The sequence below is a fragment of the Podarcis pityusensis genome, assembly GCF_964106645.2.
Source record: "Podarcis pityusensis genome assembly, chromosome: 1".
NCBI classification, from domain to species: Eukaryota; Metazoa; Chordata; class Lepidosauria; order Squamata; family Lacertidae; genus Podarcis; species Podarcis pityusensis.
In genome coordinates, this window is record NC_138028.1 from 56,993,966 (window position 1) to 57,011,759 (window position 17,794).

Genomic DNA, 17,794 nt, shown 5'->3' on the forward strand with positions numbered 1-17,794 from the left:
TCCACCCAACTATCAAAGTACCTATGGTTCCTTTTCTAAGACAGGTGAATCAAAGGGTGTGGAATAGGCTCAATCTGTGCTTATAACAATTTTTTTAAAAAAATCAGTGCAAGTTCTTTCTTAACTTAGTTTCTTAAAATCAGTGATACAACTTCTAGGAAGTACCGTATTTTTCGCTCTATAAGACGCACCAGACCACAAGACACACCTAGTTTTTGGAGGAGGAAAACAAGAAAAAAAATATTCTGAATCTCAGAAGCAAGTTCAGCAAGAGGGAAAACAGCAATCCCTCTTGCTGTTCTGGCTTCTGGGATAGCTGCGCAACCTGCATTCGCTCCATAAGACACACACACATTTCCCCTTACTTTTTAGGAGGGAAAAAGTGAGTCTTATAGAGCAAAAAAAATACGGTAATTAAAGTTTCACCAAGGTTACATTTGTATTTTTATTGAAGAAGTTGGAATAAAGTCTTAGATGGGGAGTAAAGACAATCTTAACTGTAAGCATGTGCCATGAATATGCAGGCCACAAATCAAGATCTAATAAAATAGTACAAGATTCAAGAACTTATTTCTTATTAAGTTTGTCTAGTATTATGAGTACTTAACCACACTTTAAAGTTACATAATAAGTGAGAGCTGGACCATAAAGAAGGCTGATCGCCAAAGAATTGATGCTTTTGAATTATGGTGCTGGAGGAGACTCTTGAGAGTCCCATGGACTGCAAGAAGATCGAACCTCTCCATTCTGAAGGAAATCAGCCCTGAGTGCTCACTGGAAGGACAGATCCTGAAGCCGAGGTGCCAATACTTTGGCCACATCATGAGAAGAGAAGACTCCCTGGAAAAGACCCTGATGTTGGAAAAGATGGAGGGCACAAGGAGAAGGGGACAGCGGACGAGATGGTTGGACAGTGTTCTCAAACCTACCAGCATGAGTTTGACCAAACTGCAGGAGGCAGTGGAAGACAGGAGTGCCTGGCGTGCTCTGGCCCAGGGGGTCATGAAGAGTCGGACACGACTAAACGACTAAACAACAACAAAAGTACCAGGGTCTATCATAGATCTCCTGTTTATGTTATTCTTAAACAATGTGGGCTCAAAGTAAGCCATCATTTAAGTTTGCAAGCGCCACAAAATGATTCCGGATGGTGAAAACCAAAGCAGTCAGTTAAGAGCTCCAAACAGATCTCTCCAACAGCATTAAGGTCAACAAAATGGTAAATGATATTTAGTGCAAGCTCAAAGTGATGCCCATGGAATGCACATGGAAAGATATCACTGAACTGGGATTCAAACTTGTTTAAGATTCAGGAACCCTTCTGTGCCAGTAAATGAGGATCCTTCATTATTATTAAGTTCTCTAGCGTGCTTAATTAAGTAGAATCTTCTAGCAAGCCTTTGTCCTGTCCGAGAACAGGACATGAGTTTGAGCCCTACAAGGATCAATAAAGAAACAATATATTTTGTACCACCTAGATATTGGTTAACTGACTTTGGATGTATCTCTGCTAGAATAAGTGGGACCACCATTTCTCTATTGGTGATTTGGTGTAAAATTCATCAATAGAAAAGTCACAGAGTAGATCCAAGCATTTCAGTGGAAATGTCTCCAATCAGAGTAACTAATTTCTGGTATTCAATGGGGGAAAATATTGGATGGAAGATATTTTTTGTTAATTACAACATTATTGTGAACCACCCTGAGATCTTTTGAAGAAGGGTGGTATATAAATCTAATAATGATGATGGTGGTGGTGATGATGATGATAATAATAATAATAATAATAATAATAATAATAATAATAAAAAATTCAGCTTAGTGTATCTCAAATAGTGTAGGTCTGCTTTAGGCCTATTATAAAGTGCTTCAGGCCAAGGGGCTGGATGAGATAATCCAGGCATAGGCAAACTCGGCCCTCCAGATGTTTGGGGACTACAACTCCCATCATCCCTAGCTAACAGGACCAGTGGTCAGGGATGATGGGAATTGTAGTCCCCAAACATCTGGAGGGCCAGGTTTGCCTATGCCTGAGATAATCTATGCTTACTTTTACAGCTAGGTATTTGGATTATATGAGTGGTTTGCTGAACCCCAAACTGAAAACATAAGACCATCATTGTGGCATATGGGAGATAGCTACTGTATATCCAAAGTGGCTAAAACAGCTGTCAAATAAAATTCATGCCAACCCGAAAGCTGTAATAAAAACACAGACCTATTCTAGGACAAAAAAGCACAGTATCCTCCTCCTTTAAAGGAAGAAAGGGGAGCCATCAAATATAACCAAAATGCAACATTCTACTGTGTTCTTTCTACTTTGATAGAAAGCAGAATTGAAAGGAGTAACAAAAATGTGAAAAATACTCTGTATGGGTCCTGAGATACAAACATCATGCAGCAAAGCGCTGCAGCCTTGCTTTGAAATGGATGGAAGCAGTTGGCTTTGTGCCCTTTCAAACCACCTCAGTCAATTGGGTATCAACATAACCACACACAACTCATAATGCGTTATTACTTACAACTCTGCATATCCCCTTGGAAGTTTAGTGGATTTGTGGCCATCTTTAAATGCTGACAAGCAATAAAGTAGACTAAACCTCTGCATCCATCATAAAGCTTTACGGCCCTCTGCTGTTAACTGCTTCGCATGTACTTTATTTACCTCAGGCTTGAGCATGGCTAGCTCATTAAAGGTGTTCAGCTGCCTTGTGAGCTCTGCCATTTCTGTCATCAATTTTTCCATGCGAACATCAATTTCTGCCAGAACTTCTGTCGTGTGAGCAGTGGCCAGTGCTTCTTGGAGATCCACCAAGTGGAGAGCTCTGTGTTCCTCTTCACAAACCAGGCACCGTACTTTGTCGAACTCTTGCTGAATGCACAGCTTCATGGCACTCTGTGTCACCTGAAGTATAAGAGAATAATGGGCTTTTTAAAAGAGAATTTCTGACCATTTAATTTATTTCATGTTTAGGCAGGAATAGTATTGAGATATGGAATTACCCCAAACTCGGGGTGGGGGGGGGAACCCTAAACAGATACCTTCAAAAGACTGGTAGAACAAATACATTTTCATATGGTGAGAGAATCCCATCACACCTCCTGGGAAAGGGTGCCACTATAGGGAAGGCCAAATCCCACATCACCACACTATAGTCACTGGTGGCACAGCAAGACACAATATCTTTGAATGAGGGGCAGATTTTTTAAAAATAAATAAATAAATAAATAAATGAAAACATGGGTGCAAAATTATTTGAATAAGCAAGCAAACAAAGGACTTGTCTTTCTTCCAGAAATAGTGGGTAGTTTATAAATTCTTTGAATAAATAAATAGGGCTGCTGCTGAATCATTTAAATAAACAACCCAAGGATTAATATTCTTCCAGAACTTTGCAGAGTAGCTGTTGGAGAGCTAAAATGTGTTCATAGTTTTAAAAAAAAGGTTAAGGGACTCCGGTTAAGTCCAGTCAAAGGCGACTATGGGGTTGCGGCGCTCATCTCGCTTTCAGGCTAAGGGACCCGGCGTTTGTCCACAGACAGCTTTCCGGGTCATCTGGCCAGCATGACTAAACCGCTTCTGGCACAACGGTTTAGACCACAGCACCACCCACGTCTCTAGTGTTCATGAGAGGGAAGGGGATCAATGAGTCCATGCACTGTGATCCAAACCCCTGGGACAAATACCGTATTTTTTGCCCTATAGGACGCACCGTCCCATAAGGTGCACCTAGTTTTTTTGGGGGGAAATACAGGGGGGGGAATTTATTTCCCCCCAGGTGCGGGGCTGGGGCGGGGGAAGCCCGAGCTTCCCCCGACCCCAGCCCCCAGAACAGGCAACTCTCCGCAAGCCGCGGGAGCCCAGCGCCGGGCTCCTGCGCCTTGCGGAGAGCTGCGCCAAGCCTGGGCACGCTGAGCTCAGCACGCGCAGGCTTCAGCGTGCAGGCAACTCTCCGCAAGAGAGAGAATATCTGATTTCCTCCAAGCGAAAGCCACAAACTTGATGCATAAATTCACGCTTCTTAAATTGGATAGCTTATTTAAAGAATTAAGAAAAAGGCCTAGATTTCTGAACAGTTGAGCTTTGCTCAAATTATCCTTTTTACACCCTCACTCCCAACTTCTATCTTGAGGAGGAGAAAAAACATGAAGGGTTTTGTCTTCTAGTAGTGCATGTACAAAAATACAGGTCGTATTTCCACAGGGTGAGCCAAATGTTGTAATCTATAGACACATAAGACCTGAAGCTTCATGGCAGCAGGAGAGAGAACTGCAACAGTGAAGGCAAGCAAGGCTGATTGCAGCTGTAATGGCACTTCTGCAATCTGCAGTGGGGCAAAGCTGGAGAATTTCTGGAAATAAGTTCTTCCCACACCACACCTCTACTCCTTCATGGAGGAATGAGGTGCTTCACGGATCATCCTTTTGATTCCTGTTTTGTAGATGTGAGAGAAATGGAACATATAGACCCATTCTTAGAAGTACAGATCTGACAAAATGTATGTGTAGAAAACACTTTAACACAAGAAATCTTCACAAAACACAGCATGAAATCCATGTGTACAACTACAAATGACAACTGCTGTAGGGGAGCAAGACCTCTACTTAACAAAAAAGAAAGTGCACCGTGCATTACATGAAAGGAGATTCCAGCTAAACATCAGGGAGAAATGTCCACCAGTAAGAGCTGTTCGAGAGTGGAACAGACTCCCATGAAAGCTACTGGCTTCTCCTTCCTTGGAGGTTTTTAAGTATGATCATGTATGATCAAGTTGACATTCCTGCAGTGCAGGGGGGTAGACCAGATGACCCTTGGGATTCCTTCCAACTCCACAATTCTATGATTCTACAATTCATTTTAGATAACCCCCCTAGGGGTAGGGACCACTCAAATCTGTTCTTTGTAAATAGATGGCACCATATTCACAGCAGCAGCAAAAAAAGATGGGTGGCATGGCCTGGAAAGATCTAATGAAATAAATGCAAGGCAAAGTTTTCCCCAATGTCACAGCATTTCAACCATAAAGTGGGATAACTATGCTTACTTCTTCCACCTTTTTTTTAAAGTGCAATACTCAGATGGCATTTTGCAGAATACTCAATCACTCACATGTACAAATAAAATATTCAATTTCTAAACTAGTCAGAAAATGATATGAGCTGAGGTCACAGGCACCGTCAAAAAGGTGCTCATGGCACTTTCATAATCACATTCCTCACTGCATGTCCATTGGCCTAAAAAAAGTGCCATGCTATTGTGGTTTAAAAGACGTCGCAAATGTAAAACCTGCACATCAGATGTTGCATCTTGAGGGTGGCCGAATGAGGTAAGATCAGCACATGAGTGCAGAATGCACTACTACCTAAGGTAATCGTCTTCCAGCAAGGCCTTTTTGTACAACAAAATTGGAAAGCATTTAAACTGATCAGTCCGCTTCACCACTTCAGGACTGTACCATTTCATGCTGTTGAATGCATAATATAGGACTGAATAGCAAGTGTCCATTGGCTTCATCATAGCCTGCTCATCTGGAAGTATTTGTCAGAACCACTGCACACGAGGAACTCACAAGAAAGAAGCAACAACCCAATGCATGTGCACTCTGATGCAAGTTCCACCAAAATTAATGGACTTACTCCCAGGTGAATACGTATAGAACTGCAATCTTAATGGTGCACTTCACTAGGACAAGTAGGCTAGAAAACAAACACTCCCGGGGATGCTAGTAACAGGGAAGCTGAGTATCTGTTTCCTGCACACCAGGAATACCTGCCAAAGAACAACCAGCCCCGTTTTAAGAATCTGTTAGAAGTGAAGGTTCTCCCACTAAACCAGCCAGAAAAATTCTCTCCAGTTCTATCCCAACGCCTGTATGACTCCTGCAGCCTAGTATGCGAATGCAAACTGGCTGTGAGTAACCTATAAAAACTGAAGCTGCAAATCGCAGATGGGCATTGTTTGAAACACAGGAGCAATTGTGCAAGCTCTCTCTGTGTGTGTGGGCCCTCCAGAGCAACCACATTATTTTTGCAGCACTTTAATTGTAGGTGAGGGGGAAATAGCAACATAAAACAAGAATATGGAGAGGAAAAAAACTACAGGTACTAGCAGAAGATGCCTTCTTTTGAAAAATGGCAATAGTTAGCCCCGAATTTTTCCAGCGACTCTGGTGTCAGCAAGGAGCATAAGCCACATTCTCTATTAAATTAGCACCACTGAATGATGACGAAAAACAAGGCGTTGCGCTGGAGTTGTCCTGGAAATTGCTCATGAGGCATTCTGGGGGAGATGCACAGGTCAAGGGTAGGAAGCAGCAAAAAGAGAATGCTGAAACAGCTCGCTTGCTTCAGACACATTCATCCTATTAGCCAGATATCCTGCCAGGTAAAAAGCCAGCCAGCATTTCAGCTCCTCAATGAGGCATTGAAGCGACGGTGCAATTTCAAGGACAGTTGTAAAACCACAAATCAAAGCAAAAGCATCGTTAGGGATACTCATGTGAATGTACCTTTATTTATTTACAACTGTTGAGAAGTGCTTTCTCAGAAACAGTCTAAAGCAGTTTACAGCATTTTTAAAAAGTCTACTAGTTGGAAGGGCTAAATCCCTATTAAAAAAAGGAAAGCATTCCAACTTTTTTAAAACCCTAAAAGGGAGACTTCCTAACTTTTTCAGAAGGAGGGCATTGGGGCCATGATCATAAGGTTCCTGCTTCTTGCAGCCATTGTCCCACCAGAAGGACTGGCTAGAGAGCAGTGCCAGATGACTAGGCCTTGACTGGCAGAAGGGCTCATACAAAAGGCAGCTGTGGGTTTTAAGCAATGATAAAAACAGCAACCCTCCTTGAATTATGCTCAAAAGCAGAGTGGTAGCCAGTGCTGAACCATGGGAATAGGTGATGGTCCATTAGTACCAAAGCTTCCAGGTCATCTTTGAGCATACTGTCATATAGAACACATTGCAAAAATCAATCCTGAAAGTTAGAGGAATATGGGTCAGTGTCTATCCTATCTAAGAGAAGCCAGCATGGAAGCCAGAATGAAAAAAGTGTCAAGGAAAGATGGGGTTCTTCAATGTAAGATGGGAATCTCTCAACTCACAATAAACCTATGGTTGTGAACCACCCTGAGATCTTGCTAATAGGGCACCCTATAAGTTCTGTTAATATTACCTGTTGCTTCATTAACCCTCCTACCACCATAATGCTTAGCCTAAACCCCCACCCCACCCTGAGACATCCAAATTCTGTGAAACTGAATCATCAAGTTGTAAACAAACAGAATGCTAATTCTGAAAGCCTACGCAACCTGTTGCATATAAGGAGGAACCATTTTAAGCTTGCAAGCGTTTAACTACTCCCAACCCACTCTCTAACATGCACTTGTGCCCAAGAAAATTGTACCTACCCCATCCCCTGCAGTTTGTAACCCACTCTCCCTCCCAAAATACACTTGACCCTCCTTTTGTTTTAAAAGGCTCATTAAACCGTTCAAGGCAAAAGTGTGGGGCAGTGGGACAGACATGCACAAAATCAAGACTGAGCCCATGTATCCAGGTTTTAAAGCAGCACCAGGTGGTGGTTCTTGCTACCCACCTATACAGATGGCTGCAATGTGTCCTTGGATAGCACAGCAGGTAGCTGGTGGGAAAGTGATGGATGTTGGGGTGGGGAAAGAAGCTCAGCCAAGGAGCAGAGGGGAAATGACTATTTTATGAATGATTCTTTGGAACAGTGATTTGCATTAACGGCTCTGAAGATAGGGTTTCCTTGATGCAGAGCGGTGCAGCCATCAATATATGTCACTCTCGCTCTCTCCACAAGACATTCATGGAAACTTCGGTACAAAACACAGAGGCAAAACAGCAACAGGGTGGAAAGCGCACCACCACACTGGTCTCTTGAAACATAGCCAGGCCTCTGCTCCAATTAAAACTAGATTCTCCGCTCATGAATCAAGCCAATTCAAAGAATTTCAGATTAGTCATTCACCGGCCTCCTGGCCCGTCTGTTTATAAAGCAATTTTGTTCCATTAGGAGTGATGTTTCTGACAACTGCTCAGCAAGCTCATTAGTGCGCTGTGCATTTGCCTTTTGATGGTACTCATCAGCGGCATCCGGACAACTTGCAGAGATATGGATGTGGTTAGCGTACAACAACGGATTCATCAAAAGGGTTCTTTGAAAAAAAATAAAATAAAGGTGCCACATCTGGGTATACAGAACTGCCAACATCTCCAGAATGTGCCCACTTGTTCTGAAGGCTGGAACAGGTGCTGCCGTTTTCCAGTTCTGCTTTCAAAATAACTCAGCCCCCACGGATGAAGTCTCAGAGAACTCATTTTATTCAGTGAATATGTTCCCTTCGCGCATGAGAAGGGCCTCCAGGTAACACTAAAGCTACATGAGGAATGGGCATCGTATTGCCTTGCAGATGCTGTCACATCTGACTTCATGAACGATGCCACCCCACCAACAGCAACAGCTTTTTTGCATTTTCTGTAGCCACACCACAAGTCATCCAGAGAGACGCAGTTTTGCTGCATGCTCTATACAGCCTTAACCAAGGGAAACTGCTCTAGGATCTACACAGAATGCTTAGATTTAAAATTGAGACCAATTCAGCAAAAAAAGTATTTCAGGTATACTGGACTATACAAAGTCTCTACAATAAAGCATTGTTTAAAGCAACTAAATGCTGGAGGTGTAATGCTGTGAATGTCTCAGTAAGAAACCCTTTTTGGTTTGAAGTTGATGTCCATATTAATACGGTATTGCTGAAACCTCTGATATATGTGGATGTTTTAAATTACATATATACCAGTGGCATGGGGATTTACAACAGGAAAACCCAATGGTCGCTAAGAGACATACTTCAAGCCTGTAAGGATAAATACTCACCATCTATTATGTAATGGTGTGAAGACTTTAATGCCCTTGCTCCATCTGAACATTATTCTATAAACACCTACTTTGTTTGGATAACATTCAGGCATTTGAGTGGCATATATCCACCTGTACGTGTAAATTAATATACATGTCACGGGACGCGGGTGGCACTGTAGGTTAAACCACAGAGCCTAGGACCTGCCGATCGAAAGGTCGGCGGTTCGACTCCCCGCGGCGGGGTGAGCTCCCGTCGTTCGGTCCCAGCTCCTGCCTACCTAGCAGTTCGAAAGCACCCCTAAGTGCAAGTAGATAAATAGGGACCGCTTTCTAGCGGGAAGGTAAACGGCATTCCCGTGTGCGGCGCTGGTGCTGGCTCGCCAGATGAAGCTTAGTCACACTGGTCACGTGACCCGGAAGTGTCTTCGGACAGTGCTGGCTCCCGGCCTCTTGAGCGAGATGAGCGCACAACCCTAGAGTCGGTCACGACTGGCCCTGATGGGCAGCGGTACCTTTACCTTTACCTTTACCTTTATTGATGTTTATTGTATTGTGAATGTTAAGGGACTATTTTGCTTTTGTTTTCCCCTTTTCTCTTTCCTGCCCTCTTTCTTTAATAAATTTACAATTTAAAGAAATCTTTTTTTAAAAAAAAAAAGAGGAAATGAAATTTTGCAGAATAAAGTTAGCATATACTGTGTGTTGCCAGAACGTTGACCCTCCTCATTCTACTAAGCTTCTTTATGACAAGAGGTGGGGAACTTTCAATCCATGGGATTAATTAGCCCCACTCGGCTAATTAATGTTTCCTAATTAATGTGTTTCAAGCCCAGCCATGGCCACCTGTTTTATACCTGATCCCATATATATGACATCAGGTGTGGGGCAAGTAAATATACAGCTCCCCGCAGGCCCTGCCAATCAATGGTGCCTGAAAAGTCTTGTGTCTGCATGGTTTGCTTTGCAAGCAGAAGAAAACAGGTCACATGCATCAGTGTAATGTCAGGTAAGTGACAGCCAGCTGGTCTCACCCATCAAAGGTGGCTCTCAGGGGGAACTAAGGATATGGCTCTCTGGCACAATCCAATTCTCCGCCGCTGCTTTACATCAAAACACAAGCAAGAAACTTACCTGTACATCACTCATAATATGTGAACAGTTTTGACTTTTTCATATAGAAACATGTCTATGTCCTCTTTGTTTTCATAAACATTTTGGCAAACTGTATTCTCATAAACATAATGCATGTAGGAACACTCCCAAGAAACCAGGTCCCCAGGGAATTTGTAAAACACCTGTTGATATGAATGCATCTTTTCTCAAAACATAAGGGAAGATTAGAGAGGCAGGTACACTAGCATGATTTAAAGTATAAACTGTCTCTTGGCCCTAGGTTTTCATAAGCATTGTGCCAACCGCTTGCTAACATTTCCCCTTATCTACTAAACACCAACTGATACCAACTCCCTAGAGAGAGCTGTAGCATAGCTGCATTTATTTTCAAATCATGGCATTTATTTATTTTTTGGAAGTCGCCCCTGCTCAGAAATGAGCCCATGTGCCCTATTTAGCTTTCAGCATCTGACAAGGTCGTGGAGATGGCAGTGCCATGAATATCCATAAGGTTAAGGCATTTGGGGTGAGATGGTTTGGGGTGGGGAGAAAATCTGCTTTCCAATTCACGGGAGAACAGCCTATGCCAATATTACCAGTGGCATTTTCTCTGTGCCAAGTCCTCTACAGATCGATGGAATGTGTATGCACATGGAGAACCAATTGTGCTGGGAAGACTGCAAATTGAATTACTCAACTGCTCTGCTCTTTGCTGCCGAGAGAGCTCTCCTGTCTATTACCTTTACTTTTGCTGCATACATGTGCATGTGCATACAAACACACACACACACACACACACACACACACACAGAGAGAGAGAGAGGGGGGGGGGGTTGCTCTGTGGTAAGTGGATCAGTGTGTTATGTCACGAGTAAAAAAAACAATGAGTTTCATGATTAAATCATTCTGGGTCTCTTCCCTCTTCCCCTGAGTCTCTAGCTTAAGACACTTTTCTCAATGCAAATAAGGCACTTCAGTGCAATCTGAAGTGTGGGGACAATTGGAAGAATAAAGGTTCTGTCATAAGCAGCTCTCGGTTGCTTTATCTCCATTATCATTGCAAAGTCCTGTGAGTAGGTACCAAGGGCGCTTAAATTAAATGTCAAATACAATCTAGCACTGGAAACAAAAAGTGGCATTGCTCAAGGGGAAAGAGCCTGACAGCTTTGCTCTGCTTGTCAAAAGTGGCATTTGCTTCATAATTATCCGTTTGCACAAATGAATCACCATTTGGCAGCGAATATTGCCAAAGACTTGAAATAGCACGAAATGAATAAGAATTTTTTTTTTTTTTAACGAGTAAGAAAAAGCAATTTGGCCTGAAAAAAAATTCTTGATGGTGTTTAGCTCAAGGTTTCATCACTAAGAATAAAGAAGGTTCAACACCTTCTCTCTTCAAAAATAGTAACTGGGTGAGGCGATTTAGCTATATACTCATCATGGTAGCTAAAACAGGGCAGGTATCATGGGTGATGGAGACAAGAGTCTGCAATAAAAACTTTTCTATATACACATTCATGTGTTCATGGCAGCGTATTCAGGGATCAAAATATTTCAAGCTTACAGGAAAAGGCACATAAACCATTTGCAAACTAGCCAGCAGATGTTAAGACAAATTAGTCACAGGAATAGGGTTGGCCCTGAAAATGCATGTCTCAAGTGTCAAAGGCCAGGTTCACACCAAAAGCAGTAAAGTGAAGGTTCCAACTACCATATTTTTTTCAGGTGAGACAACTAGAGACCTCATACAGCATTCCAAATGTAGTCACACCATAGATTTGTGTAATGGCATTATGATACTAGAACATTTATGTTCAATTTCTTTTCTAATGATCCCTAGCATGGAATTTGCCTTTTACACAGCTGCCACACAATGGGTTAACATCTTCATAGGGCTAACCACCATGACCCCAAGGTCTCATTCCTGTTCAGTTGCTGCTAGTTCAGTTCCCATGAGTGTACATGTGAAATTCAGTTTTTTGCCTCTAAAGGATCATTTTGCAATTGTTTGCATTGCACCATATTTACCATTTTACCACCCATTCACTCTGTATGGTCCTTTTAGAATTCTTCACAATCTTTTTTTTCTTTTAACAACCATAAATAATTTTGTATCATCAGCAAACATGGCCACCTCACCTCTCACTCCTAACTCTAAATCATTTATGAACAAGTTAAAAAGCATAGGCTCCAATATCAATCCTTGGGGTGTTGTAAGCCAAAAATAGTTTATCTCCTGAGTTTATGCCAATAAAAAGGGATGTGGGTGGCACTGTAGTCTAAACCACTGAGCCTCTTGGGCTTGCCGATCAGAAGGTCGGCAGTTCGAATCCCCACAACGGGATGAGCTCCTTTTGCTCGGTCCCAGCTCCTGCCAACCTAGCAGTTCGAAAGCACACCAAAGTGCAAGTAGATAAATAGGTACTGCTCCCACGGGAAGGTAAACAGTGTTTCCGTGGGCTGCTCTGGTTTTGCCATGCTGAGCACATGACCCGGAAACTGTCTGTGGACAAATGGCAGCTTCCTCGGCCAGTAAAGCGAGATGAGTGCCACAACCCGAGTCGTCTGCAACTGGACTTAACTGTCAGGGGTCCTTTACCTTTACCTTTTTTTATGGCAATAAAACTCAGAAATGTGAGGAGTTAGGAGTCCATCATTGTTTATTGCAAAGCGATAGGTTATAGTCGGATCCTTCTGCAAAACTGCAACTGTGCCCAGTGGTCCAGGCAGTGGTATTTATAAAATTTCAAACAAAGCATTTCAATTTTCACCAATCATATACATCATTACCTCATTTCATGTTTAATACACATGTGAAATAAGCAGTGGCAATTTCTGCTGATTAAGTTCTGATTCCCACTGTGTTCTGTTATATTGTGTTAGTGTGCATGTTGGGAACCTGTGTTACGTGTAGCCATTTGCACCATGTAGCAACTTACCTTCTGGCTTTGAGCTGTATCTTTGTGATTCACATATTATCTATTTCTGCCCCAATGGGGGTCGGCAACTTGCAAAATAATCAGTTTCATAAAGTGGCGGGCTACCATAACTTCTCTATTAGAAGCACACTCAAGGATTTACAGGGGTACACAGTATCACATTTATTGTGGCCCTTTGGGCCACTACCACACGGGGAACACCATTTTCTACATCCCTCCATTGTGAGAACTATCCATGTATTCCTACCCTCTGCTTCCTGTTACTTAACCAGTTCCTGATTCACAAGAGGGCCTTGTCTCTTATTTCATGACTGCTAAATTTACTCAGGAGTTTTTGGTGAGGTACCTTGACAAAGGTTTTTTGAAAGCTGAAGTGACATTATGTCAGCTCAGTCACTGCATCTGTATGCTTTTTACACTCTCAATTCATTCTAACAGTTTAGAGAGACAGGACTTATCCTTTCAGAAACCATGTTGGTTCTGCTTCAGCAAGGTTTGTTCTTCAGTGTGCTTGGTTATTTTATCTTTAACTGCCTGGAATTTTGAGGAGCCATTTTTTTCCAAAATTGGTGTTATATTGACTACTTTCCAGTCCTCAGGTGTGGAGGATGATCTTAGGGAGAAGTTACGTATTTTTGTTAGAAGATAAAGAATTTTACATATGGGTTATTTGAGAACTCTTAGGTGAATAGCACCCAGACCTGGCAATTCACCAGCTTTTATTTTGTCTATTAGGCCTAGAACTTCGCCTCTCATCACAATTATTTGCCTCATTTCTTTAGACTCCATTCCTGAAAAAGTTTGCTCAAGGAACAGAGATTTTATTGTATTTCTTGATTGTTGCTATTATTGCACACTGCCTTGGGATCTATTTTGATGAAGGGTAGTTTAGACATCATTAAAAAAATAAATGAATAAAATAAATGTCACAGTGCTAAATCCAATACAATTTTGAGATTAAAACATAGGACACATACAGCATCTTCGTAAATGGCATTATTTTCTTATTTATTTAACTCACATTAATTTCTAGAAGCTTAAAACTGACTTAAGAGTCTCACGGTTCTTAAACCTCAGGAGCAAAATTCAATTTTATACATGGAAGTCTGATGGGTAAAAACCACAAGGCATACGTCAACTGAAAACAGGATGTTTTCATGCAGTCAGAAATAGATGTTCCAGACAATTAGGAAGGATTATATGAAGTGAAGAAGGTGGTAGTGAAGCACACTCACACACCCCACTTCTCATCAACTTGTTCAGAAACTGCAAGACCATTGGAATTGAGTTACATGTGTTTAAGGACTGAACTAGATATGTCACACTCTATCCAGATAGTACAATAAGAATCCTTGCTTATGTCTCTGACTAGTTTCATTCAAGATTTTCAGGGTCTTAGAACTTTTAATTAAAAAACAAAAAGGGCTACGTAAGAGCTGGCAACTATGAAGGAGATGCTGTTTCAGATGCAGCTGCTGGAATGCATCCAGGTCCCATATATAGAGAAAGGCAGCTAGATTTTTTACTAGACAAAGCCATAAATCTTCACCCACCCTTTGCACAACCATAATGCTAAAAATAACTACAGTGCCTGTGGGACATCAGCATTTGGATTAATCAAGTCCTGTGATGCTAGCGGGAAATTTGCTACAGGAACAGCAGCGCTGGAGGATTTTCGGAGCCAGATTGTACAAGTCAAGGATGCGGCAGCATCCAGAGATTGAAGCAGTTTGTTTCTTTCTTAAATAGCTCTTCCAAGACAATTAAAGCCAGCAGAAAAGGAGACAATTTCACGCAAGCACATAATAGCCAATTAGACGTGTGCAAGAAAGGAACAGAACGGGGTGGACTGTTAAGATCTGAACATAGTTAACGCCTTGGAGTTACAATCTCATTTACTTATACAGAATGCTGGATATTCAGAGTTCCATGTTGAACAGTAAAGCTATCTATAAGAGACAGAGCTTCTTAAACACTGTAAGAGTGCCCTCTTTAAGCACATAAAGGAGGAATTCTGGTCTGAGCCTTCCCAAACATCTCAACACAAGTTGCAGCGCTTGTATTTTTCATCATGCATCTTTTACATTTCCCATGACTTAGGTCCAGGAGGTGGCTAACTTGTGGAATTCCAGACATTGCTGGACTACCACTCTCATCATTCCTGACTACTGGCCATGTTGACTGCAGATGAAGGGAACTGTCACCTGACAAATGTTGTTGACCACCAGGTTTAGTCACTCCTGCTTTAAGGAGTCAGAGAAGAAACATTTTTGGAGAGTGGGGTGGATAACAGCTCCATTTATTTCTAGCTCAGACGCCCTGCCCCAAAATTAACAAGGGTCAATGCTGAAACTTTCAACTCCAAATGCATTCTGGGAATAGAAAAGGGAGCCTAAGCCACGGTCAACTGTTTATACATCACTGGGGGGGGGGGGTGGTGGCACTTACTTGACATGCTTTTGTGCACTCTTGAGAGAGTCAGTGATGGTTATGAACCACTACCACAAACAAAAAATGGCATCATGTTGCTTGCATGCAGTTCTTTTTTCTGGGGGGACGCATCCGCCTAAACATTTTGTGAATCTAAGTCTGGCCTCACTGAGGGACAGTATTTCAATATGAGTAGGAAAATGAGGAGTACCCCTAAACATATTTTTGGGGGAAAAGCACTGCTTGTGTGATACAGATTTCATAAATAAACTTGAGAGGGTTTCTTCTTCTACAACTGTCCTTTCTTCTTTGTTAATATTCCGCAAATATCACCTATTTTATTTAGTACTTTAGTCTCTATTCCAACCTTCATCCTAAGTACAGCATGTGTAAACACCAAATTTAAAACAGCAGTTATAGAAAAAGAAAGCAGTAATCTATTAACACAAGATACAATGGTCAATTGCACCAACTTAAGCAGCTGGGGGGGCAGGTTTTCAAATGGTATGTATGTTGGCACCAACCTAACCTCCAAAGGGAATTTTTTCCACAACCTGGGTGATATTATTGAGAAAGCCCTTTGATGGGCAACACCAGTTCCCCAGGCATCACTAAATATACCTGTCTTAATGAAATTAATCTCTTAACAGAAGTATTACAGTCATGGATTAACTGCCTTGCTTTTTACTGATGAATCAAGTCACATTTAATCAGTTGGCAGGCCTAAATCACAATATCAAACCCTCCCCCAGTACAACAACTTGTATTTATTAATTCTGTACAGATGGCCAACCTAGTTCAAGAGTGTGACCCATAAATCTTGCATCACACTCTATGATACTGTATTACACAATTACCGTTCTCTTGACCCTGATGACAGCACTTCTCACTTTGACTTTGAAAGCAGAGTGAAAAGCCCACTTCATAATATTGGAAGGGCGCAGCCTACGGAAACCACACAGCTCCCATGTTGGCACTCAAAAAGTCCCCCTTTGGAAGAGCACAAAGCACATGCTTAAAAACTCAGATTGGAGGATAGTTTTGGAGGTACATACTCTGCACTTGACAGCTGACAAAAAGAGTAAACAATTCACTCTCTGAAGTGGGTTAAAGAATTGCAGAACACCAATGTATAGATTCAGAACTAGATAAATATTAATCTACTTTGTTATAAAACATAATAAACATGCTACCTTGTAAGCCAGCGTGGGGAATCTCTGGCCCTGGTGCATGTGTGCATGCAGAAACATCTGACTTTTGTGTGTAACCTAAGGTAGATAGGTTAAAGCCACATCCATTGCTCTGCCCACTTTTGCCCTGGGCCCCACTCTGCCTTGGGTCTCGCTTAAAACTGGCATGCAGACCCCTAGATACTTCCCATATGGGACACAACTCTCAAGAATTCACCACCCCTGTTGGAGGCAATCAGCAAAGGCTTAAGAACCAAGACAGATATAGGCTCAGACTGCACACATTAAACCATGGTTTCTGAACAAACCATGCTTAAGCCAAATGATGTTCAGCAGACCATCAAAGAAACTATGGTTTGCTTCATTACAGTGGACGCTCGGGTTGCAAATGTGATCCATGCGGGAGGCACGTTCGCAATCTGCAGCGTTCACAACCTGCAGTGCCACATCTGCACATGTGCAGGTCGCAATTCGGTACTTCTGCGCATGCGCAAAGTGCAATTTAGCACTTCTGCGCATATGCAAGCACTGAAACCCGGAAGTAACCCATTCTGGTACTTCCAGGTTCAGCGCGGTGCGCAACCCGAAAACACACAACCTGACATGTCTGTAACCCGAGGTATGACTGTATATAGATTTGCTTCTACCACACCTACTTCCCACCATCAGCTGTCTCTGTGCCTGATTACCCTTAAGCATCACCCAACAGTCACTGGCGCCTTCTATTCCCACCAGAAAAAACATCCACACTCCTTTTCAGCCTGTCGTTTAACCCTTTTCTTCCACTTCTTCACTCTACAATCACTTTCTATTTTTCATTCCCCAAACCACCATCACAATTTTTGAAGCAGCCATATTTTCTCCCCTGTACGTTTACTTGAAAAGCTGCTCACATTTAAAGGAGGCACATTCCCCAAAATTGTTCATTTGCCAACCAAACCAACCAAGCACCCAGCAGCGGAAATGCCTGCAAAAGGAACAGCTCAAAGAAATTCCTTTTAAGTTTTCAGTTCCAGCGCATTATGCAGCTGTGAATCAAAGAAGGGTGTGGCGGATTTGGGGGGGAGGGCCCTGTTATCAAGCTGTTAGCAGTGATGTCAGCTTCAAGAATAGCACCAGTGAGCTGCTGAGCATTGAAAGCAGCATAGTTTTCCAGTCGCTCTTGTCCAGCATTTCTGTTGCTTGTTGGACAATTTGGGTGGGGTGATGAAACAAATCACAGATATAAACTACTGTT

The 17,794-nt window shown here is 42.2% G+C and overlaps 1 protein-coding gene across 1 annotated transcript in view; it reads right to left on the bottom strand.

Moving 5' to 3' along the window:
* The window catches only part of TRIM44 (tripartite motif containing 44), an 82,905-nt gene that overhangs the window by 54,055 nt on the left and 11,056 nt on the right, over positions 1–17,794 (bottom strand). The window contains exon 3 of the mRNA XM_080984144.1: positions 2,666–2,905. Coding sequence (XP_080840270.1) covers positions 2,666–2,905 — 240 coding nt within the window. The remainder of the gene's footprint in view (positions 1–2,665; positions 2,906–17,794) is intronic.